Source organism: Microcebus murinus, chromosome X (assembly GCF_040939455.1).
Source record: "Microcebus murinus isolate Inina chromosome X, M.murinus_Inina_mat1.0, whole genome shotgun sequence".
NCBI lineage: Eukaryota > Metazoa > Chordata > Mammalia > Primates > Cheirogaleidae > Microcebus > Microcebus murinus.
In genome coordinates this window covers 106,961,165-106,985,775 of record NC_134136.1, presented here as the reverse complement: position 1 = coordinate 106,985,775, position 24,611 = coordinate 106,961,165, and the positions used below count along the sequence as shown (strand labels likewise).

At 31.9% G+C, this 24,611-nt stretch overlaps 1 protein-coding gene across 9 annotated transcripts in view; it reads left to right on the top strand.

Annotated features, from left to right (window-relative positions):
• Nucleotides 1-24,611, top strand: part of DMD (dystrophin) — a 2,109,452-nt gene that overhangs the window by 754,199 nt on the left and 1,330,642 nt on the right. For all 9 annotated transcript variants that reach the window (XM_012756891.3, XM_012756894.3, XM_012756895.3 and 6 more), the window contains 2 exons: nt 1,386-1,509; nt 16,148-16,235. In XM_012756891.3, the coding sequence (XP_012612345.1) occupies nt 1,386-1,509; nt 16,148-16,235 (212 nt within the window). The remainder of the gene's footprint in view (nt 1-1,385; nt 1,510-16,147; nt 16,236-24,611) is intronic.

Below are 24,611 nucleotides of genomic sequence, written 5' to 3'. Positions count from 1 at the left end.
ACCTAACACACTTACCAGTTTTTTGTGGTGAGAACATTAAAACCTACTCTCTTAGCTAGCAATTTTCTACCATACAGTGCAGTGTTATTAATTGCATCACCATACTGTATAATAGAGCTGTTGAACTTATTTCTCCTAACTGAAATTTTGTATTCATTGGTCAATATCTCCCCAAACATTCCCCATCCCCACCAGCTCCTGGCAACCAACATTCTCTTCCGTTTCTATTAATTCAACTTTTTAAAATTCCACATACAAGTAAGATCACACAGTATTTATTGTTCTGTGCTTGGCTTATATCAATGAGCATAATGTCCTCCAGGTTCATTAATGTTGTCACAAATAACCAACTCTCCTTTTTTAAGGCTTAATAGTATTACATTGTGTATATAAACCACATTTTTAATTCGTTCATTTGTTGATAGACACTTATGTTGACTCCATATTTTGGTTATTCTAGACCTGAGTCAGCTATTTAGAGTGAACGATTTATTTCCAGTAGCTCCAAAGGTCTCTGTAAATATAAATATTTATTATATACTTATATAATGCTTGAAAATAACATGGTAGGTGATCATATATTTATTACAAGATAACAACCCCCACCCCAAAAAAACTTGATGGTTTAAAACAGTTGTTATTCATCATTTCTCACAATTCTGCAATGTGGGCATTTCTTTGGCTTTACGTGGTATCAGCTGGAGCACTTATTTGGCTGTTTTCAGCTGGAGTTGTGATAGGTCACAAGGTGATGAAAGCTTTATTCACATGCCTGATTCCTCATGTTCCTCTGTGTATCTTCCCTGCCTGGATAGACCAAGCTCCCTTAAAGCATAGTTACCTCAAGGGGTCAGAATCCTTTTATAGTAGTTGTTTTCTCACAATGGCAAGCCCTTACTCTTACTAATATCCATAGTAAGAGTCATAGTAAGTCACATGACCAAACCCAGAGTCAATATGTTTAGAGACTACAGGAGGACATGAATATCAGACATGTAATTCAATGGGGACCACCAAAAAGAATTTTCAGTTTCTTGTAAATACTTTCTTTTCAAAAAGGAAGTATCAGCTTGGGAAGTAATTTTTCAAACAGTATAAACATTCAAGCAGAGGCTGGTTAATAGCTTATAGGAAACACTATAGAGGTGATTGCTACATTGAGGTGAATAAAATGACCTCCATGATTTTATGAGACTCTAGATCAAAGCTGACTCCAAATTTGAGTCTACCTGATGGGTGAAATAGTGGTGCTATTAATAATAATAGGGGCATCAGGTAGGAGTCTCAGATAGGGAAATGAATGATAAATGTGGATAAATTGCTTTTTTTCGTATAGAAGAAAGAGATAATCAAGAAATAATGACCTTTATTCTTTGCTGTCTTAGGTTGGATGTTGATATAACTGAACTTCACAGTTGGATTACTCGCTCAGAAGCTGTGTTGCAGAGTCCTGAATTTGCAATCTATCGAAAGGAAGGCAACTTCTCAGACCTTAAAGAAAAAGTTAATGTAGGTTCTGCATTAATTTTTATACATGTTCCTATTTTGTGCTGCTTGTAAACTCTGAGCTTTGTGATTTCTGATTCTATTGGAGTTGATAGGATTAAAGCAATATGATATAAAGTTGTTTAATACATCTTTAAAATACATTTTAGATAACAAGCAAAATAAAAGTTTAACCTAGAAAATTCTTTCCAGATTCAGCTGTGGATGATCAGAAATGCTTTTCATATATCTTTTTTTAAGTTTTCTATTATTTAAGTGTATATTAATAATTTTATAACATGAACTTCTATTGACTTCCCTTCATATATTGTTCTGTTACTTCAAGACTGGGCTTTAGCAAGCTTGCAAGCCAGAGTAGAGTAGAGTAAAATAGAGTATAATAGAATAGACTAGTAGAATAGACTCATATATACTATGCTTAGGCTCCTGCTTATGTTCTCACTATTATTAAAAAGTCATTCTTTATAGTTATTAATATCTGTCATAAATTATAAGATTTAGATTTACCAGATACTCATGTATTACTTTAAATAAAAAATGTCCAACCTCTCTCAGTATTTACTTATGATAACAGATGGCTTGCTGTTTTTAGTTCCTTCTGAGACATTATGGTTTTGACCTTCATGATAGGAAGTTTTATTAATTTAATAAGAGCTGCTTCTTCATCAGGGAAATTATCAGGGCTTTGATTTTTCAACTTTAATTATTATAAAATCCATTTTTGGTATATGATTGGCAAGTTTGTAAGAGCATTTATAACAGGCATAATAAATACTCTACAGTAGGAAAGCTAAAGAAATAAATACTATGAATGCCAAATAACTTTAGCTATAAAAAGATCACATGTGAGTGTGCATACTACCTCTGCTTTATCCTTCTAGGACTGAATTCATGAATTACAAAATCTATTATATTTTTACAAATACAGGACTAGCTCAGACATTAGCTAATGTTTGCTGTGGGGTTGGAACTTTGAGAGAACAACAATAACAAAAAAGATCTTCTGGGATAAAATAATCTATTTTATCTATTTTTAAGGCTACTCGAGGAAGGGAGATAATTTTGTCAACAGTTTAGAGTTAACCACTTATATTTATAAATTGGAAAGTTATTTTAAATTTCTTATTACCTTTGTAAGATATGCTTTTGTTAGCATTATAAGACTATTCTAAATAGTTTCAAAAAATGGGAAATAGGATTATATTGTTAATGTTTTAGTTTTAAAATGAAAATGAAGGATAATATATAATAAATAGTAGAAAATTAGCAAAATGCATTTTTCAAAGTATACTTATTTGATGGCATATTCTTTATTATGATTTTTGAGAGAAATTCTATGAGTAGAAAATTAATTAGAAAAGATGTACTCTAAATAAGTTTCAAAGCTCATGTGACATATCCAACCACTCAAAGTATGAATCACCTTGGGCATTTTATTAGTTAATTAAATTTTTTTTATCGATCTGATTCTTATAGTTATCTGTTTGTCATCCTATTTCTGTATCTAAAGACAGCTCTGATCTAGAAGGAAAATTGAATTCCAGCATTTCAGGAATATAAATTCAAAAATTTCCTGTTATCATATGGTTACCTAGAAGCAATTTGCATTTAATCAATAGTGTCAGGATGACAGACTGAAAGTGCTAAAAAATGTACAATACTGTATAAGTGGTTTTCTGATGCCTCATGAGTCACCTTTATCAATTTGAACTCTCATTTTCTAAAATAACAATATCATTCCTAATTGCCTACTAAACCAGGACATGAAATGATTTGCCTAGACATTTCCTTCAGGCTAAATATAATGTATATGTATTAAAAATCCTTGAGAGAAATATGTAGTAATGATGATGGATATTCAGTTTAGGTGTACATTAATTTTTTTACTTCTTCACCTGTCAGCTTATATAGGTTATTTTGAACTCATGGGAGGCCTGTCTCATGAACTTGAGTGGTATTAATTCATTTTTAGGCATCCATTAAAAATGGCTAAATATTACCAACACATTTTAAACTTGATTCCTTTATTTATTCCTTTCATCTGCTTTTAGCCAATTAGAATATCCTAGACTATTATCAGTTCAGTTTCATATATTTTCAAAAATGAAACTTTTAAACCCAAGCATAATTTCTCCTTCTCTATTGACCATGTGTTTTATCCATATAATTAACATAATGTACTTACTTAAAAGCTGAGTTCTAACAGACCTTTCTATTTAAAGCATGGTCTCTGGATAACCAATATTGGCATTATCTGGGAGCGTATCAGAAATGCAGAGTCTCAGACCTAGGTGAGGCAGAATCTGCATTTGAAAAATTTCCACAGATATATATATATATATATATATATATATATATATATATATATATATTTTTTTTTTTTTTTTTTTTTTTTTTTTGAGACAGAGTCTCGCTTGTTGCCCAGGCTATAGTGAGTGCCGTGGCGTCAGCCTAGCTCACAGCAACCTCAAACTCCTAGGCTCAAGTAATCCTTCTGCCTCAGCCTCCCAAGTAGCTGGGACTACAGGCATGCGCCACCATGCCTGGCTAATTTTATATATATATATATATTAGTTGGCCAATTAATTTCTTTCTATTTATAGTAGAGATGGGGTCCCGCTCTTGCTCAGGCTGGTTTCGAACTCCTGACCTTGAGCAATCCGCCCGCCTCAGCCTCCCAGAGTGCTAGGATTACAGGCGTGAGCCACCGCACCCGGCCTCCACAGATATTTTCTATGTACATAATGGTTTGAGAATTAGTATTTTAGGATGCAGTCTGGGACTTTACCTAGATGTTCCCTCTCACATTTTTTTAATGTCACCAAGTTTCAGAATTTTTAGCTGAATTAACAGATTCTAGGTACTCAAATCTTGAAGTGAACACGTGGGAATGTAAACTAGTAATAAAACAGCAAAGTAGCCTCCACTGACCAAAAGCTGATATGCTAGGCATCTGAGCATCTGGAGCATATACAAGGTGTTCTCTCTCTCTCTCTCTCTCTCTCTCTCTCTCTCTCTCTCTCTCTCTCTCTCTCTCTCTCTCTCTCTCTCTCATCTCTTCTCAGACTATTACAGGGTACAAACACTTTGGTTATATATATTGCCTTTTCACCGCCCCAATCAGAGCTACAAGTGTGCCCATCCCCCAGACAGCACACAGCTGTGAATTGACCCATCATCTTCTCCCCCCTCTCACCTGCCCAACACCCTATGAATGTTACTTCACATATGTGTACATTAGTGTTGATCAATTAGTACCAATTTAATGGTGAGTACATGTGCTTGTTTTTCCATTCTTGTGATACTTCCCCTTAGAAGCATGGGCTCCAGTTCCATCCGGGATAATACAACAGGTAGTTCACCATTGTTTTTTTATGGCTGAGTAATACTCCAAACCTATTAATGGTCAATGGGCTTTTGGGCTCTTTCTGAGATCCATGCTTACACCCATACTAAATCAACTTTTTACTAAGTTCTATAGGAAATCTTCAGGCTAGTTATTTCTTCCTTTTCTCCTATCTCTAATATCCATTTAGCACCCAAAGTATAGGAACCTCTATGAATCTATCCTTTCTTATATCTTTTTCTCTGTGCTCTTCTGCACTCTTTTTTCTCTGCCTCACTTCCTCTGCTTTGTGCCTCCCCACACTGTCTCACTGTGCACTGTGAAATCTTTCTTTCAAGACAAGTCTTCTGTCCTATATAAGCATTCTATTCATACATGGAAAGCACTTTTATGCTTAAGATCACCACGATGACTAATACCTCTTTTGCACCCCACTCTTTTAAAATTGCTAGTTTCCTTCACAGGGACAATTCCAAAGATATTCCTCTTTCTTTATATTAAAAAAAAATCTATTTCCTTTGGTTCATGCCTGTGGTGGCCAGCTATCATTCACCATTTTATTATATTATTTTCTCATTGAAGACTTTGGCTCTAGGTTTACAGTCTTTTCCACACAAGTTGTATTTTCATTCTTAGTAATCTTAGCACCCACATGGGCTCTCCTGCTATTGTCAAAATTTCCATTTCCCTCATCTCCTCAATTCAGCCACCCACTGACATGCTTGTGCTGTAGATGTTGTCATGGGCTGGCATTACTCCATTTCTTAAATAACACATTTTAACAGAATCATCAGTAGTTCTTGATAAGCTTTCCATGTATCCTTAGTAAATTTTCTGCTCAATTTCTCTCAACAATTAATTTAAGATTTTGTGGATCTCCTAAACCTTTCCCTACCATTCACAGTAGATGACTTTGCCTCCCACTTTCATTAAAATTATATTTTGTAAATTCTGTGTATTTGTGCTGATGGTCTCTTTCTTTCTATTTGCCTTCATAAAAGAGTCTGTGCTTTAACTAGTTGAGGATAATCTTTCTCTGTGTTTTCTCGGTAGCATCACTGTCTATGCACTAAGGAATTAATTCCATTCACCTACACATCCATATCTTCAATCTCTTTTTATTTTCTGCATCTTTATCATTAGCCTTTTAGCTGGCTGCTGTTTTTTCATTTTTGAAAAAAAATTCCTCTCCTATAAACACGCATTTGAATATTTATAGGCCTTATCTTACTTGACCTCTCTATAGAGCTAGACTCTGTTAACCACCTTATCCTTCATGAAATTCTTTCTCTGCTCCCCTGGCTGATGAAATACTACTAAATACTGATTATCTCTTTTACACTTTTGATGATTTGGTCCAACTCGGTTTTCCTTTAATGTTGATACTCTCCACATTCCTTCCCGTTTTTCTTCCCTAGTTGTCCTCATTCATTCCCATTCAAATACCATGTACTTTCTAATGACATTTCCAAATATGCATCTTTAGCTCATATTTTTCCTTAAAGCCCTGGCCAATATATCTAATTGCCTAATGGACAACTTTAATTGAACATTTTTCTGAAAACTTAAAATAAACCTCATTATCTCCACAGACCTCCTTTATTATTTCTCTTTCCTTTCTCTCATCAAGCAGCCTAATCCAAAAACCTTAACGCTAACTAGGTCATCTAGATTTTTTTCTACCGTTCATAAGTCCACCCTTTGACAAGTTCAATTAATCCTGCTCCCTTAACAGCTCTTGAAACTGTCCAATTCTCTCTATTCCCATCACCACAACACTGATTAAAGCTAATATCATGGCTTACTTCTGTTTAAGATGACAATCCCCTAGCTGGTATTCCCAGCTATTAATGTTGTATTCCTTTAGAAGTTTCCACATCACCTCTGCCAAAGTGAGCTTATTAAAACATAAGTATGATCCTGTTATGTCTCTGTTTATAATCATTTGAGAAAGATAAAAGCAGTTGCTTATAGCTATGAGCTGGCTTGGCACTTCAGTTAGGCCTTGGAGTTGCTAGATACTGCCTTGGTAGATGCAGCTAGTCTGTGATGCTCTCCTGTTGAATATGAACAGTTGCTAAAAATCCCAATTACAGACAAGGGTACTTCAATAAAAATAAGACCACTTTTTAATGATATCTGAATACAGACAAAAAGAATAGAATTTTCCAAACCACCCCAAATGACCAAATATTCCTCATCTTCATTAATATGACAGATTATGCTTTTTAAATAATGATACCTTTAGCTTCTTTATATTCTTTCTGCTATATAGTTGAATTTTTTAAGACACCCAATCATAAAATTAACCTCACTTCCTTACAATATCCAATCAAAATAAAGCCCTGCTTCCTTAATCCACCCATCAGGGTAACTCAAGCCCAAATGCTATAATAAGCTTTTCCTAATCCTCTTAGAGACACAGCCCATAGTTCCCTATTACATGCCATCTCTCTTGTTACAGCATGAGAATCTATCTAACTTTGTTAATCTAGTGGTGTGCTTCTGTTGGTCTTTGGCTGTATCCATATTGCTCTCATGAAGCCTACAATGATCTGATTCCTGTTTTCTTACCCTAACTAATTTCCAGTCATGGTCCCATTGATTTGATTGTTGGTTTCTGGAAATCAGAGACTAAAACTTAATTGGTGTTGGATTTTTGCTTATTTGTTTTGTTTTTGTTTTTGGTATCCCAGTGTCTAATGCAGTGCCTGATACATAACCAAATACATATTTGACTATATGAATAATTGCTTTTTTCAGCTCTGTAGGCACCTTTTAAGACAGACTCTATAACCAAAATGAAGGTTATAACAACTTCTGAATAAACATTTGAGTGAATAAATTACTTTTCTGTTAAAGGGTAAAACTTCATTATAGAATAAGTGAATAGAATATTAATTATGTCTAAAGTCAGGGTAGGACCATGGGGAATCTAGAACTTACTTTCATATTATTAGAGAAGATATCATGAAAGGAGGAAACTTTTAAGAGATGCCAATAAAGAAGGAGCAAGAGAAGTCAGAAAGAGTTTTTAATCAATTTACTCAAGAATTAATGAACTTCCCTTGTTTTATACTTTGCTTAAAATTATTTTACTTTTATGTTTTCTTTATATCATTATATTATACAACTCAATTGCCTTTAATTTAACACTTTAAGTTACACATTTTGAATTCATAATTTCCTCATGATCTCTAAGAATTTTCATGAGGCCATATTATATTTTATAATTAAGAACAAATTTTTGATGGAATGTTTCACTGATGCCTTTTTAGCTTCTATATTCTTTACTTGAAACTTTATATACTACTTTAGAATCTGAGTAGTAATTTGTAAATATATGGTCATATATTAAACATATATTGAGTAAAAATTAGATATTCTATGTTGATAAAATAATTTTAAAACTATATGCTTTATTATAAAATATGGATAATGTTTAGATTAAAATATATGTATATGTATGTACTCACATACATACATGAGGAATAGAGATACATAGAAAAAACAAACACAGAGAAGCTGGATGAGTTTCCTGGGAAAAAAAGAGTAGAGAAAGATAATAATGTGAAAGGCAGAGATGTTTTCATGAATAAGGTGAGTTCAAGGATGTAGACATAGATATCAGGACTTAATGCTATAAGAAGCATTGTTCCTGATAAGAAGGAAATTGATGACTTTCACAAAAGAACTTTTTGTATAGTAGTGAGGACTAAAATTTGACTATAAATATTTGGACTAAGGTTATAGATGAAATGCATAGAATAAAAGGGAGACCATGGTTGAAAAGTATTTAGCTGATATCCTTGGTCTTCAAAACAAGGGAAAAGAGTATACAACTATAAATATAAATATATATTTGACTGTGGGTGTGAGAGAGAGAAAGAAAGAGAGAAGGATCAGAGCCATGGAACAGGAAGAAAAGGATAAGATTCCATTAAGCCTTGACTTGTGGAAGAGTATATGGTGCTCTCTGTTTTCTACATGGATTATCTCCACAGATCTCAGTTTTCCTTTAATATTGATACTCTCCACATTCCTTCCCCTGTTTTTCTTCCCTGGGTGTCCTCATTCATTCCCATTCAAATACCATGTATTTTCTAATGACATATCCAAATATGCATTTTTAGCTCATATTTTTCCTTAAAGCCCAGGCCAATATATGTAATTGTTTATTGTCGTTATTAGTAATTGAGCTGGAGAACAGGCTGATGTGCCTAGATCCTAATCTAATATGCATTTTCTAGAATAATTTCATTTAATCTAACCTCCCTTTACTGAGCTTGCAGTATCTATCCCCATGGGTTGGTTCTGTGACCACTTTATGTATAGCTAGGAATAGTGTATGTGTTTGTGTGTCTGTGTATTTGTGTGTGTGTACATGGAGTGACAGTAAAGGCCACCTAAAAAGAGTCGTATATGAGAAAAGACCAGTGAGACAGTGAAGAATTCACAAAGTAAGACCATGCAGGCATGGGCAAAACTAAATGGACAGCCCTGTAGCAGGAACATGCCTATTGTGTCAGGGAACAGCAAAGAGCGTGGCTACAGTGGAATAATCAAGGTGCTTAATTGCTGGAGAGAAATTCAGAGAGGTTAAGGAAGTTAATATCAGATGGGGCCATGATAAGGACTTGAGATTTTACTTAGTACTAGAGATGTAGACTTTGTATTAGAACTGCCTCCTGTTGTGACTAGCTGCTTCTGCCTGCTGTGCTGAAAATATATAATCAAAGAACAAAGGTTAAAGTATAAAGACCATTTAGTGGCCTATTATGAAACACCTATACCCCACCCCCAGAGATGATGAGGTACCTTGTCTAATGTGGTAGTAGTAGCACAATGGTAACATCACTTTCTGGATGGGTTTTGAGGTTAAAGTCAACAGAATTTATTGATAGACTGAAGGTGTGGACTTGAGAAAAAGAGAAGAGTCAAGGAGGATTCTAAGTTTTCGCCTGAACAAAGGAAACCATAGATTGAGCCCTAAAATACTCCAAAGTTAGAGCTCAGGGAGATGATAAGGAACCTGCAAAGGAGATTGAGTAAGGGTGGCCCCTGAGGTCAGAGAAAAATTGTATGCAAGTAGTCCAAGAAGCCAAATTAAATAAATAATTTTAAGAAGAAAAAGGAATTATCTGATTCAAATTATGGTAATACCGGTAAGTAAACTGAGGACTGAGAATCACCATTGAATGATGTAGCCTGGAGGCCAGTGTGACATTGATAACAGCAATTTTGATGGGACTGTGTAAGGTAATAGTTGTGAGGAAAATTAATTAGCATTAATTTTATTGATGCTAAATTTTGTATAAAATGGAACAAAATAATGCTGATTCCATATCACAATTTTTGTTTTTTGTTTGTTTGTTTGTTTTATTTTGTTTTGAACCAGTTTTTACTTTGCAAAATAGACCCATGAAAGGCCAATGTTCCTCCTTGGTAGCCCAGGATTCCTTAAAGTAAGGAATATTCCTCCCTTTTCCAGCAACATATTTCTCTTCAGACTTTCATTTTGGTTATTGTTTTTTGTGCATTTTATACATGTTTCTGTGAGTAAATGGAAGATGGAAACACTGATTTGTTATACTTTAAAACAGAAGTTCATATATTTCATTTTAGGACAAATATATGGGTCGGTAGGTCCCAGAATAAATGGGGACTTTTGGTGATGTTTACTTAGTCCACTTTGTTAACACTTTTTATATGTGGTTATTTGAGTATTTCTCACACATTTCCATGAGCGAGGTACTCTAATTAGCACCTGTGTAAATTTTTTTTCCTAAATCTTTTTTTCTTATTTATATAAACTTATGGTAAACACATGCAATTTTGTCACATGCATAGACTTAGTAGCAGTCAAAGCAGGGAGGTGGATGAGGAATTACTAAACTTTTTAAGATTTTTTAGATCACCTTTTACTAGAATGAGCACATATTCCAGTTTGATATACTCTCATTTTGTGTCATGCCATTTTTACCAGTTTAATTATTCCTAGTCTCCCATTTTACTACAAACAATTATCTCACTTTGGGAAATAAATAAATGACAAGCTTCCTTTAATCCCCTCAAAAGCACTGGATGGTAGATATCTACATTGTTATTTTGCTTTTAAAAGCTGAGTCTCAGAAAGGTTGAATGACTTTAATAAGGTCAAACAGCTAGTGAAGAGTAAAGACAGAAATCAAACCAACTGAGCAAAAAGTGACTCCTAAATTTTACATTACCTTCTTTAACATCTCCTTGCTACCCTACATTTTATTATTTTTAATCAACTATATACAGCTGTATCTGCAATGAAATGTTTTTTGGGCTTTCCATTGTCTCATTCTCACTCTTCATGGCACATGTGTGCCTATATCTTCTTCATTTTCTAATATTCCACTTTACAGTGAAGTGACTTAATAAAACCCAGATATCATCTGAACATTGACAAGTATGCAGAGGCCATTAACTGCTTCTTTCTAGGATCTATGTCTCTACATGTACTAGTTATTCAGTTTGCATGAGCTATATAGAGCTGATAATCAGCCTATAGCCTGTCAGTCAGTGCCCATTGTGAGTGAACAGGCATTTCTTCTGATATCTTGGTGCCCATACTGAATTAATGGTTAAATATCTTGAATATTCCTGACTACATCCAAACCAAAAGCTCGCCTTTGCTGTTAGATGTATTCTTATATGCTCAAGCCTATTTGGTTAATGTCCATTGCAATAACCCTTGAAGCAGAAGAGTATATCTGAAACAGAGCTTAAATTGTAAATAGTAGGGCAGGGTTCTAATATTGGACCTAACTTTCTAATTTTATGACCTTTGATATATGATTTAATTTTATTGATGCTAAATTTTGTATAAAATGGAACAAAATAATGCTAACTCCATATCACAATAACTATGAATATATGTGAAATAATGTGCATAAATTGTAATTTGGTAGACAGTGTAAAAAAGTTCATTTTTAATGTAGTCATGCCAGTGTTTTCAAATTTTCCACAAACCTCTCTGTGCCTCACTTCTCTGTCAAAATGGGAGAGTAATAGTGCCTGTTATAGATTGTTGTTTTGTTGTGGTGGTGGTTATTGTTATTATTTAAATTAGAATAAATGGAATAAGTTGGTTAACAAAATATGATACTGATAGATTATTCTATTAAGCTTAGAATAAAGATATTATGATAATGAAATTAGAAGGCCATTGATAATTTATTTTCATTATTTATGAAGACCACATGGTGTTATAATTTTACTTTTTACATTATTTCATGTGGAAAATAAAAAGCAAAAACTCAATGAAGATAAAATAGAAACCACTCTGAGAGGAGAGGATAACTCTTAAACTTTAAGTCAGAGAACAACGGTTTGCTTAGTTTGTTGTCATTGTTCTTTTTTTGTATTGTCTTGTGGCGTAAGTATTTTTTCTTTTTTGTAATTTTCTTTTCTATTTTTTTTTTTTTTGTCATGTAGTTCAAATCCAGGGCATCTCAAATCTTCCTGTCTTTCTCAATAGTTGTTATGCATTTACTTAAATGTGCTTATTCTTTCTCTTCTAAAGTGTTCAGAGTGCTTTACAGGTAACATTTATTTTTTAAATGTGACGAAATTTAAGCATTGGAAAACAAGTACACCATAAGCAGCTAAGGACAGAAAATTTAGAACACAAAACTTGAGGAGTTGAGAAAATGTGAATTTTGGAGCTTCTTCTGGGATTTTATCTTTAATAGGCTACACTATTCTCATGGCCTTTTCAGTTCAACCAGCAGATTAGAACCTTCCATGGTTGTCTACATGTTTGTAGAAACAACCTAATACTGTCTTTATGAAACTGAATTTCAAGACAATCTAGAAGTTTCACCTGCTAATTGGAATGGGATACTGGGAACATATAATAACAAAATACCGCGATATGTGTACTTTGAAACTTTCAAGTAGATTCCAAGATATTAAAATGTGTCTATAACCTTCAGAGTTTCTTGATTGATGAGATGAAACTGAGTTTTCATTTGCTGCCCTTCACAGCACAATGTAAAATGTATATTTTACAACTAGGCTACAGGTATTTAAAAATAAAAGAAAACAAGACTATAACTTTTAGTGTTTCATTTCACTCTTCATTTATTCTCACTTTTAATTAGTATTTTCTGTATTAGAGCCATTCCAGATTAAAGTCTGTTTTATTGATGATTGGATCTTTTAGCATTTTATACTCTTTATATGAAATCCAATAATCCTAATTCATAAAACATTTTTTTGATATTTTAATACACTTTATTTATTAGAGTAACTTTAGGTTCACAGCAAAATTGACCAGAAGGTACAGAAATTTTCCGTATAACCCCTGCCTCCACACAGCATAGCCTGCCCCATTATCAACATGCCCCACCAGAGTGGTACCTTTGTTACAGTAGATGAACCTACATTGACACATCATTATTACCCAGAGTTCATAGTTTTTGTATTAGTTTTTATTCTTGGTATTGCGCATTCTGTGACTTTGAACAAATTTATAATGACATGTATCTACCATATCATATGGAATAATTTCACTGCCCTAAAATCTGTGCTTTGCCTATTTATCCCTCCTTCAACCCCAACCCTTGGCCACTACTGAGTGTTTTACTCTTCCCACAGATTTGACTTTTCCAGAATGTCATATACATGAAATCCTACAGTATGTTTCCTTTCAAATTAGCTTCTTTCACTTGGTAATATGCATTTAAGCTTTCCCCATGTTTTTTATGGCTTGATGGCTCATTTTTATAGCACTGAATAAAATTCCATTGTCTATATGTACTTCAGTTTAGTTATCCATACTGAAGGACATCTTCATTGTTTCCAAGTCTCAACAATTATGAATAAAGATGCCATAAGTATTTGTGTGCAGGTTTTGTGTAAACATAAGTTTTCAACTCTTCTAGGTAAATACCAAATAACATGATTGCTAGATTATATAGTAACACATGTGGTTTTGTATAAAACCTCCAAACTGTCTTCCAAAGTGGCTGTACCATTTTTTATTGCCACCGGCAATGAATGAGAGTTTCTGTTGCTCCACATCCTTCCCAGAATTTGATGTTCTCAATGTTCTGGATTTTGGTGTGCAAATGTACACCATTGTAGTTTTAATTTTCAATCCCTGATGACATATGATGTGAAACATATTTTCATTTGTTTATTTGCCATCTGTACATCTTCTTTGGTGAGGTGTCTTTAAGGTTTTTTTGCCCATTTTTTAATTTGGTCATTTGTTGTCTTATTTTTGAGTTTTAAGAGTTTTTTTTTATATTTTGGATAAGAGTTATTTATCAGATATGTCTTTTACAAATATTTTCTCCCAGTCTGTGGCTTTTTTTCCATTCTCTAGATGACATCTCCGACAGAGCAGAATTTTATTTTTAATGATGTTCAACTTATCAGTCCTTTCATGGATCATTCTTTTGGTATTATGCCTAAAAGGTCGTCATTAAAATTCAAGGTCATATGGATTTTCTCCTATGTTGTGTTCTACAAGTTTTATAGTTTTGCATTTTATATTTGAGTCTGTGATCCATTTTGAGTTAATTTTTATGAATGGTGTAAAGTCTGTATCTAGATACAGTTTTTTGCATGTGGATGTATAGTTATTCCAGCACTATTTGTTGAGACTTTTTTCCCCATTGTATTGCCTTTGTTCCTTCGTCAAAGTTCACTTGATTGTATTTATGTGAGTCTATTTCTAGGCTCTCTATTCTGTTCCAATTTGTTTATTCTTTTGCGAATATGCACTGTCTTTGAACACTGTGGCTTTATGTCAAGGCTTGTAGGTCCGATATTGTCTGGTCTCCCACTTATGAAAGTCTTTAAAAATAATTTTAAAAAACCTTTATTGATCTGTAGCTATTTCTTTAAATTATAAAGTAGTTTCAGGTATGTAAAATATGTGGATTATTTTATCAGCATCTCTATCATTTGTTATATTTAGAAATAGCCATGTAGATGATTACTTACTTTTCTGAAAGTATTTATGACATTTCTATCTGTCTTTGTATGATATCTCTATCTATATATCTTTAATATTTGCTTCTAAAGGGAAGACATTAGATTTGCAGTGTACAATTACAGTTAACACTGGACACATGGATTTTTTAAACTTTAGTTAAAATGAATAAAATTAGATTACATTAAATATTCATTTGCTCAGTCATAATGGCCAACTTTCAACTGCTCAATACCCACATATGGCTTTTGGCTATCATATTGTACAACACAGATACAGAACATTTTCATCTTTGCACAAATTTCTACTCAATAACACTGCAGCGTGTGCATATATCTATTATATGCCCTACTACCTCTAATATTACACCTAGGAACATTTGTTAAAATGCCTGTAGATCTAAATAAAGTTTTGAAAAATAGTCTGATGTAGAGTAACCTCATGCCTCAAACTCTTTTTTATAATGCCATTATTTAGTCACAAAAGTGTTACTGTATGTTAATTGCATTATAGTTTTCTTTTTCTTTGAATAGTTATGTTTTTAAATCTATATAATATTATAGCCACATATTTTTAATGATTTTAGTAATATAGTTCTTCATCATGGTTTAAAATTTATATCTCTGTAGAGATACTAACTAAACTCAATAGTGTATAATGCTGATTTTTGTTAATTTAAATCATTTTGTATTTATTGTTCAAAATTTTACTGTCATTAGGAGGAATAAACAAAGGGATTTAGAAAGCTCTCTGAAAATGAGTCCCATTTTCCATGAAAATAATGTTTGACTATTTTAGAAAGAAAAATTAGCCTACAGTCTTACATTTAAATATATGTGTTTTCTGCTAAAATTATTTATGCTCGTGTACTATTTTCTATTTCATATACTTACTGGATTCTCAATTAGATTTTAATACTATATATATATATATATACTTGTGTTATTTAAGAGTAATTTCAATGGTGTATCTTTAAAAGAGAGGTTCTATTTTAACAATCTGACATTTTCTCTTTCATTGTTATGGTTTGCCTTTTTGCAGTCTTACATTGCAATGTATCAGAAACTATAATGTAAAAAAAGTTAAGAGTAGAAATTTTATTATTAAAATACCAGCAATTAAGGATGAAAATAGCTTGTGCTTTTATTGCCATTTTGATGCTTTGGTGCCAAAAGAGTTGAGAAAAAAGTTTAAGATTCACTTGATAAGCTGACAGAGTGAAGTATCTTAAGGCTTGAAAGGGCAAGTAAGAAGTTACAATTACTGTGTAGATTCATAATCCCTGTATTGAAATACTCACCTTTGCTATCATGCTGCAGGCCATAGAGCGAGAAAAAGCCGAGAAGTTCAGAAAACTGCAAGATGCCAGCAGATCAGCTCAGGCCCTGGTGGAACAGATGGTGAATGGTAATTACACGGAGTTGATTTAGATAATCTTCTTAGGGATTTGATAAACACATAGGTTCATATTTATCAGCTGAATTATATCAGACAAGAACTTCTTGAATGCAAATTTAAATTAAAGGGAGTTTATATTTTTTTTTTTAGTATTCTTTCTTAATGCTAAGCAAATTATTAAGAGAAACTCAACTTTGAGTCCATTGGAAGAAAATGGAATGTGGTAGAATATTTTATCAATCTGTTGTAGACAAGTAAATTTTAATGCAATTACTGTTAGCATTTGTCCAAATAATTATACAAAACACGGTTTTCAGAAATAATTGATAAGCAATCGTATAATATATGTAAAATTGATTGAAATCTGATTATAAATAATTTTGCAACATATTTTTCTAAACAGACTAAGCTTATGTGAAAGGCTTCATCATAGTTTCCTAATAATATATTTGACATTTTCTATGTTACTTTTTATCTCTTTCTCTCATTTAGAAAAAAGTGTCTCTTCAGGGTAACCTTTATTTTTTTAACTAACTTTTGTATAGAGTTAGATAAAAGCACAAAGCTAGCAAAGCCGTTTTTGTCTTTTTTAAGAATAAATTAAAATTAACTTTTGCTAACATTTAGTGCCTCAAAAGCTATCTGTATAAAATATGTCATTGCCAATGAAATGTAAAAAAGCTTCTTTCAAATTGTCATTGGTATATTACTATATTCATTTCCAGATAAAAGTAATATTATGAAAATCAGGGATAATACTATTTCCAAATAAGATTATTTTTCATTTTGCAAAGGATTTATTTACAAGAATATCATAAATAAATAAAACAAATGTTATTGTTGTGCATGTCAGCTTTTTCCAGAATCTGCATGCATTCTGGGGCATAGATTCTGTGTATGAATTATTTTTTCCCTTAATTGCTATGTTGGCATTAAAAAGTTCAATGATCTTCCTAGGAAATCAATTCATTTTCTTCTCATAATGAGCCCCATGACAGTCTGTATTGGGTTCAAAATGAAAACAGCAAATATGACAGCTGAGAATTGAGTTAACAGATTAATGAATATATAGACAATGAAAGATATTAATAGGCTGTCATTTAGATGCATGTTGCTTGGTGGTTTTAACCAATGAGTTTAACAACGTATTAATGTTAAATAAAGTTATATGATCTGAAAAATATTCTTGTAGTTGTTATATAATTTCCCCCTAGGAGTTACATTATCACTTTTCCATTTTATTAAGCTGATGTAAAGTATATACTTTTAAATTCACATTATATATTAAGCATACCTTACCTCTCATCATCTAATAGCAGCATACACTGAATTATTAAAAAATCATTTAAACATTTAGAAATGAAGGGAATGATTTTTATTTGTTGGTAAATAAAAATACATACAGGATTAAAATGATCATGTGACTAGTGACATTATCATTTTTCTAAATTATTGCCCTCAGAGATTCAATTTTTGAAGGCATGAAGAAAAATCAGGATATATAGTAGGTCCTTAATAAATATTAATTCTGCTTATCAAAGCAAAATTAAGGCAGCAATTGAGATAATGACATTGGTAATTTTGGTTAGAAAATAATTATGAATACCTCTGAAGGAAAATGCTAACTTGGGTAAATAGCAAAGAGCAGTGGGTGTCAGGGTATTACTTGACAGATTCCTATGTAGTTGACTCTATTGATGGGATTTTAAGCTACCTACTTGTATTGCCAGTGATGATGTGGTCTGATACATGACTAGACTCAAGTTTGTGGCATAACAAGGATGACTATTTAAAGTGACCATAGCTTTAGTTCTCCATTAAATAAAACAATTTGCATAATTACTAAAATTACTCAAATGTTCTAATTTGTCTTTTATTCCTTTTTTAATGTTTCAAATGACAAATGTTATAAATATATATTTTCTGCGTTTTTGCAAGTTGTGAGATAAAGCAGACACACTATAAGTGCCTGGAGTACTACTCCAGGTGTTTTTCAAAGGGATACCTAACCCTAATTTTTAATAGCTCCTCTAGCATAGCACCAAGGACTAGAGTTTAGTGGTGTGGCTCATGAAGCTGAAAGACAAATTAAGCTTTCTGTAAACCAAGATCCCCAACAGTTATCCCAGTAAAGCTCTTAAATTTGCAAGTCTATAATCTTCTTTCTCAAGTTTGGGCTATGGAGTGATAATAAAACTCACAACCAATGTAAGACACATACATTCTTGCCCTTTTATTTATAGAAAGGAAAATGAGAGCTGAATCACTATACTTCATTTAGGACCTCATGTAAATGACTGTTCCTTTTAACCATATATATTTTCCTTAAAAATTAAGATAAAGTTAAATCACTCTTGTATAATATGCTACTAATACAAATATATATTATAAATATATGTGTATATATTTGTATATAAATTTCACATTAGCATATCATAATAAAACATTTAACATATACTTACAGTGTTAAAATATGTGGAAGAACAGCATAAACATAGCTTTTATATTTTACAGAAAACATTTAACAAACTGTATTTTATATGTATATATATACTAGTACATGCATGGCAAACTGAATTTTCTGCTTAAAACAATTTGCCCTAAGATTAGATTACTTTTTAAAAAATTTAGAATAATTTTGGAACTCTTTGCCTTCAGAATGAACACTAGGACATGCAAATAAAATTCCTTATAACTTACATTTTACTTCAGTTTAGACTCGAAATGGTACATCAGACATGTATTTAGATCATTTTGTCTGCTTGTAAATATCTATGGAACAATGAAGATTTGATACCTCTTAAGAAGTGCAGAAAACAAAATCTTTGGTCTCAAAGGCAATTTCTTGCAGGAATTTAAGAAATATGCTAAGAAACAGGGGGTGGGTGGGGTGTTAAGACTGTTGAAAGTGCAAAATTTACCATGGCTTCAATGCAGGAGGAACCCTCATTTGATGTTGCAAAATATTGGTAAAAATAAGTTGTATGTCCTGAGAATACCATGTCTATGACTATTTAAAGTGACCATAGCGTTAACATACATTCAATTTTACAGGGTCACATAGAAAGTAGGATCAATTTGAAGATAATTTTCATTTCGATTGTATGTTATCAAATGCAAAGATTTGTATGCAAAATTTTAAAACAGTTAATATTAACTGTATTGTGAATTTTACAGTAATAACAGTGTATTTGAAGAATATGCAGGCAGTAAAAGATTCTTATTAATTTATTTGAATTTTTAACGAAAAAAGGAGTTTCATAAATTACTTGCATATTTTAAATCTATACATGGACATTTTCCTCATGTATGTCCTAGTTCTTTTGGTCAGAGTGTAAGTGATCTTTCACGATCATATACTAAAAAGAGAAGCTACTAAAAGGGAGAGTGTTAACTAAAAACATCCTATTTCTGGAATTTTAGGGTGGATTTTGCTTTATTTTTTTAACTGATCTATCTCTTTCTTAGCTGTACGTTTTTGTTTGAACTAACATGAAAATTAATTTACTATTCCTATGTCAAAATTAACTGGTTAGATAAATTCGACAGAATGTTGGGTGGTGGAGAGTACCTCTTCTTACTGAAGACATTGCAAGAATATAATTTTCTTGAAGCTTACTGTCAATATGTAAGATATGTAGATGTGTTATATTTAAAAGGAAAGTTTCAAGATATTATTTACTCTCCTTTTTTTTTTAAAAAAAGATATAACCTTTAAGGGATGTTTATACATTTCTTTATTTTAATGCAAAAGTATTTTAAATACTTAAAAATTTAGAAAATTTTAGCAAATTAAATATGGTAGCTAATCACACTAATACTTCAACAACATTTCTATCTAATTTATACTGGTTTCCTAAGATTTTAGTTTGACAGTTTTTTAAATTTTTTTAAATGTTTAATTATTATGAGTACATAATAGTTGTATATGTTGATAGGGTACATGTAATGTTTTGATACAGGCATACAATGTGAATTAATCAAATCAAGGTAATTGGGGTATCCATCACCTCAGGCATTTACCATTTCTTTGTATTAGAAACATTGCAAGTCTACTCTTTTATTTATTTTAAAGTATACCCTAACTTATTGTTGATTATAGTCACTTTGCTATGCTATCAAATATTGTTTATCTTCTCTAACTATATATTTTTGCACCCACTGGAAGGATGATTGGTGGCTGAACAGGTTTTTTAAATTTGATCCTGGTTACTTCAAGACAAAGGGCTCTCAGTCTATTATTGAGATTATGAAATTTTAGGACTGCCTAGAACCAAAATCCCACATGTAGCTTTACACCTAAATACACATCTCCTTTGTTTTTATCTATTTAGATTAGACTTCATTCTAATTAAGAATACTATTTGTAAAATAGTATTCTTGCATGGGTATGCACAGTCTCCTTATCAGTCAGGTGTAAAAAAAAGCCTAATTTAGATAAATTGTTTTTCCTGGTTAATATTGAAATGACCCAAAATAGTCATATCAAAATGTTTTTTGAAAACATATTGATACATAAGCATAGCTCAAGTTTCCATTCTTTATTCTATAAAATGGTTTCACCATAATTTTTAGAGGAAACACTATAATTACCTAATAGGGTTAGTGGTGCTTTCTATATTAAATTGTGCTTCATTTTCAAATTCTATTTGTAGCTTTCTCTGCATTAATTAAGAGCCTAAAGACAATCACATTAAGGAAATGTTTAAATAAAAGTAGTAATTATTGGTATATTATACTAAAAGAACATTTCAAAACTATCATCCCCTGAGTGTTAAATTATAGTGTTTAAGGTGATACCTAATAGTAAGTATGCTAACCATTATAATTAAATAGCACAAAATGATAACACAGACAAGCATCTATAATAGGAACTAACTGTGTTTTTTATATTTTGGTTTATAGTTAATTAAACATTTTTATATGACTGATGGCATTTGAGTTTGGGCAACAAAATTTTGTCAGATGGGTGAGGGCAGGCATTATAGTTAGTTTGGCCCATCTCAAAGCCAAAACTCTAATGATCACTGTGAGGGATTTTCAGTAGCAACAAGACTTCTAATCATATATTTTAATGGGAAGAAATGTTTATCTGTATACAAATAGGTCATGGAGGTAAAATAGCTTTCCACAGTTGTACACAGTCCCTCTTTACTTATTCCTTCCTAGTTCTGAGAAATTTGATTTATACTTCCTTTCTCTCCACATGACACATAGGATAATGCTATACTCTGAGTTCATAGTCAGTAAATGTTGTTAATTGACAGACACATTTTTCTTGATTTAACTCTAATATCCAAAAGGAAGAGTCTTTGTGCTTCTGTGTTTGTCTGTGCATGTGCATTTGTGTCTGAGTGTCTGTATATGTGAAAAGGGGAGATCATAACAATCATTGTCAGGAATTAGTATTTAAAATATCGGTAGACAAATATCGGTAGGAATCTGATTTTTTTTTTCTTTTCTAATTATATCATGTTTGAAAATAGAAAAAAAAAGGCTATATCTATAAAATTTATATTGCCCTCACTAGGGGCAGGAATTTTATATATAGCATTAATTTTTAAAAGCTACTGTTTTGTAAACGGCACACCAGTTGTATACAAGTCAGTGTAGTCACAGAAGCCTCTCGAATTTAGTCTCAGATTTTATCTTTATAGATTCTGAATGAATTTCTTACATTTCAGCCTATTATACTGAATGCTAAATGGACTTGTAATGGCCCTCACTTAAAGTGCAGCAAAAATAGGAGACTATTTATTAGCAACTTTATTTTAATTCCAAATATTCTTTTAATTCAAGAGCTCTAGAAACACAGATTTTGCTTTATTCTACCCTGCCTTCATGGCTAATGATGAATGTACTTGATGAGGAATACTTCACTTTTAAGTGGCAGTTCTCAAGTACTTGCATGGAAGGTGGTGCACAATTAAAATTATTCTAACAGTCTGTTATGCACTGTACACAAGTAATAAAATTAATGGATGCACTTCAAGTAATGATCCATTTCCTCTGGGTGCAATATATTTATTCATAGACTATTTCAGGGGTTGTTTAGAATATGAGATGTGAATGGATTATGATCCATTATCCCTGAGATTCTAATGTGCTACTACAAAATGGTTTCCATAAGTATTGTTCATAATGCCTGGTGTGTTAGTGTTTGTATTCTTAAATAGCTATCAAAAAATTAGAAAAACAGATGCTCATATGATTGATACTTAAAACTTTCCAGATATTTTCACTTATAAACTGTCATAAAACTTAAAAATTTCAGTTGAGTAAAGGAGCATAATTCTATGAAATATCCATAAAACAATTGCATATATAATAGCAAAATTATTCATATGAAAATATTCATATGGGAAACACTTAGTACTCTATTTTTATCCTAGAAAAGTTTTAAGAGACCTTCCTATAATATCACCAGTAGTACTGGCATATAGATGGTCAGTTAATTCATAAAGTTGAAGTAATGGCATTTTTTATTTTCATTTAACAGTGATACACTGAGGTGACATATGACAATGCTTCCATCCCCCATCCAAGTATTTTAAAACAAATTTGAAGCAGCAGAGACTGTGTGCTTGTTTGTGTACGTCTTTTTGCTTCTGTGTATATTGTTCCCTTAGTGCTTGTATTCATAAGGAGTAAGCTACTGATTTGACATTGAGTGAGTTCATAAGAACAGTGTAGTCATTCCATTTCTATTCTAAACTGAGAATTCTCAGATACTGCCATTGAAGACATATTTACTAGAGGGGGTTAGAAGTGTATAGTTTAGAAAGGCAGGTTATATTCTAGTTGAGCAAGACACATATTCATAGATGAATTGATATAATGCTTACATACAAATCCTTCATAATAAGACTTCTGATTCTTGGTGGTCAACATCATGTTTTGCCCAGTGACATATATAAAAATTTCTGTTTTTAACTTTTGGTGTGGTTGTCCTTTATAACTTCAATTTTGAGTGATTATAAATGTATGACCAAGTATTCCACGATTCCCTAACAAACTTTTATGAATACAACACTGGTTATTGATATCACTTTTTTAAAAAAAATGTATCTATATACCTTCTATATCCCATATTAGTTCTATTTTATATAGAATTAGTACTAATTTTTAAATATTAGTTTACCATAAATGACCTCTTTCAGTCATTAAAAAGACTCCTCCTTCCCCTAATTTCAACACTTGAGAGATCACGTCTCCATTCTTATTTTCTAAATGTTCTTTTTCATTTTGTCTGTATTACATTGTCTAATATTTATGGATTGCTTGCTATGTCAGACTTTGCTGTAAGTTCATCATATATGTTAACTCAGAACCCTCATAAGTATCCTATGAGGTCAATTCTATTTTTATTCTCATTTTAAGGATGAGAAAAAATGAGACCCAATGAGATTAAATAACTGAACCCGGTTCACCCATCTAGTAAGAGACATCAAATTTAAACTCAATTCTGTCTACCAGAGCTCTCATTGTTAATTTCTAAGCCTTTTTTCATGCCTCCCTCTTTTTCCAAACATGGAAGTTGTTGTTTTACGCATTACTGTGTTTTAATTGCCTATATTCAGTTATAAAGATCCATATGCAAATAAGTAGAGGATATTTTAAATTTCAGTATTATGAATTTGTATAATGTTGGTTTTTTTTCCCCTTTATTTTAATTCCTTTTATGTCAATATTTAGATGTCAACACTTTTTTGGTCTAACATAAAGTTTTGTGTAACGACCAACAATGACTTATGAAAGCCTATCTCTGGATTATAATAGATACCACAGAACTTATTGGGACATCATTACAGTTATTTTTATCATTTTGTAAAATTAACATGTATTACTCATTTTGAAAATTAACTTGTGGTTTTATTTTTCGAATTGCTAGGGTTTGTATGGTTGACCTTTCTTAGGGACAGAGAAATATTTTTTTCTCTGTGTTCCCTTATCATTTAGAAAAATGTTAAATAAGACTCAGTCCAGTACCAGTCCATCAGTACCTCTAATTAACTTTAGCATTTCTTATTTGCCTACTTAATGTTTGATTTATATTGACTTGACACATATCATGGACTTTCTCCTTCTAAGTGCTTGTTCAAGTTCAATATATGCTGAAAATATTTCTCTTGAACATCTGATCATTTAGATCCATGGCACATTTTTGAGGTATTACCTAACATAATTTAAAAATTCCCTCCAGGGTATTTTTAAATCATGCCTTTTCATTTTCCAGAAATGTTAACATTTCATCATAATTTTTTTTTTCAGACTGAGTGCTCATATGGTTAAAGTTTTAGATTCTTTTCCTAGACTTTATATTAACATGCTCATTTTACAAATATGGTTAATTAGTAGCTTCCCCCAAAACATATCTTGGCACAA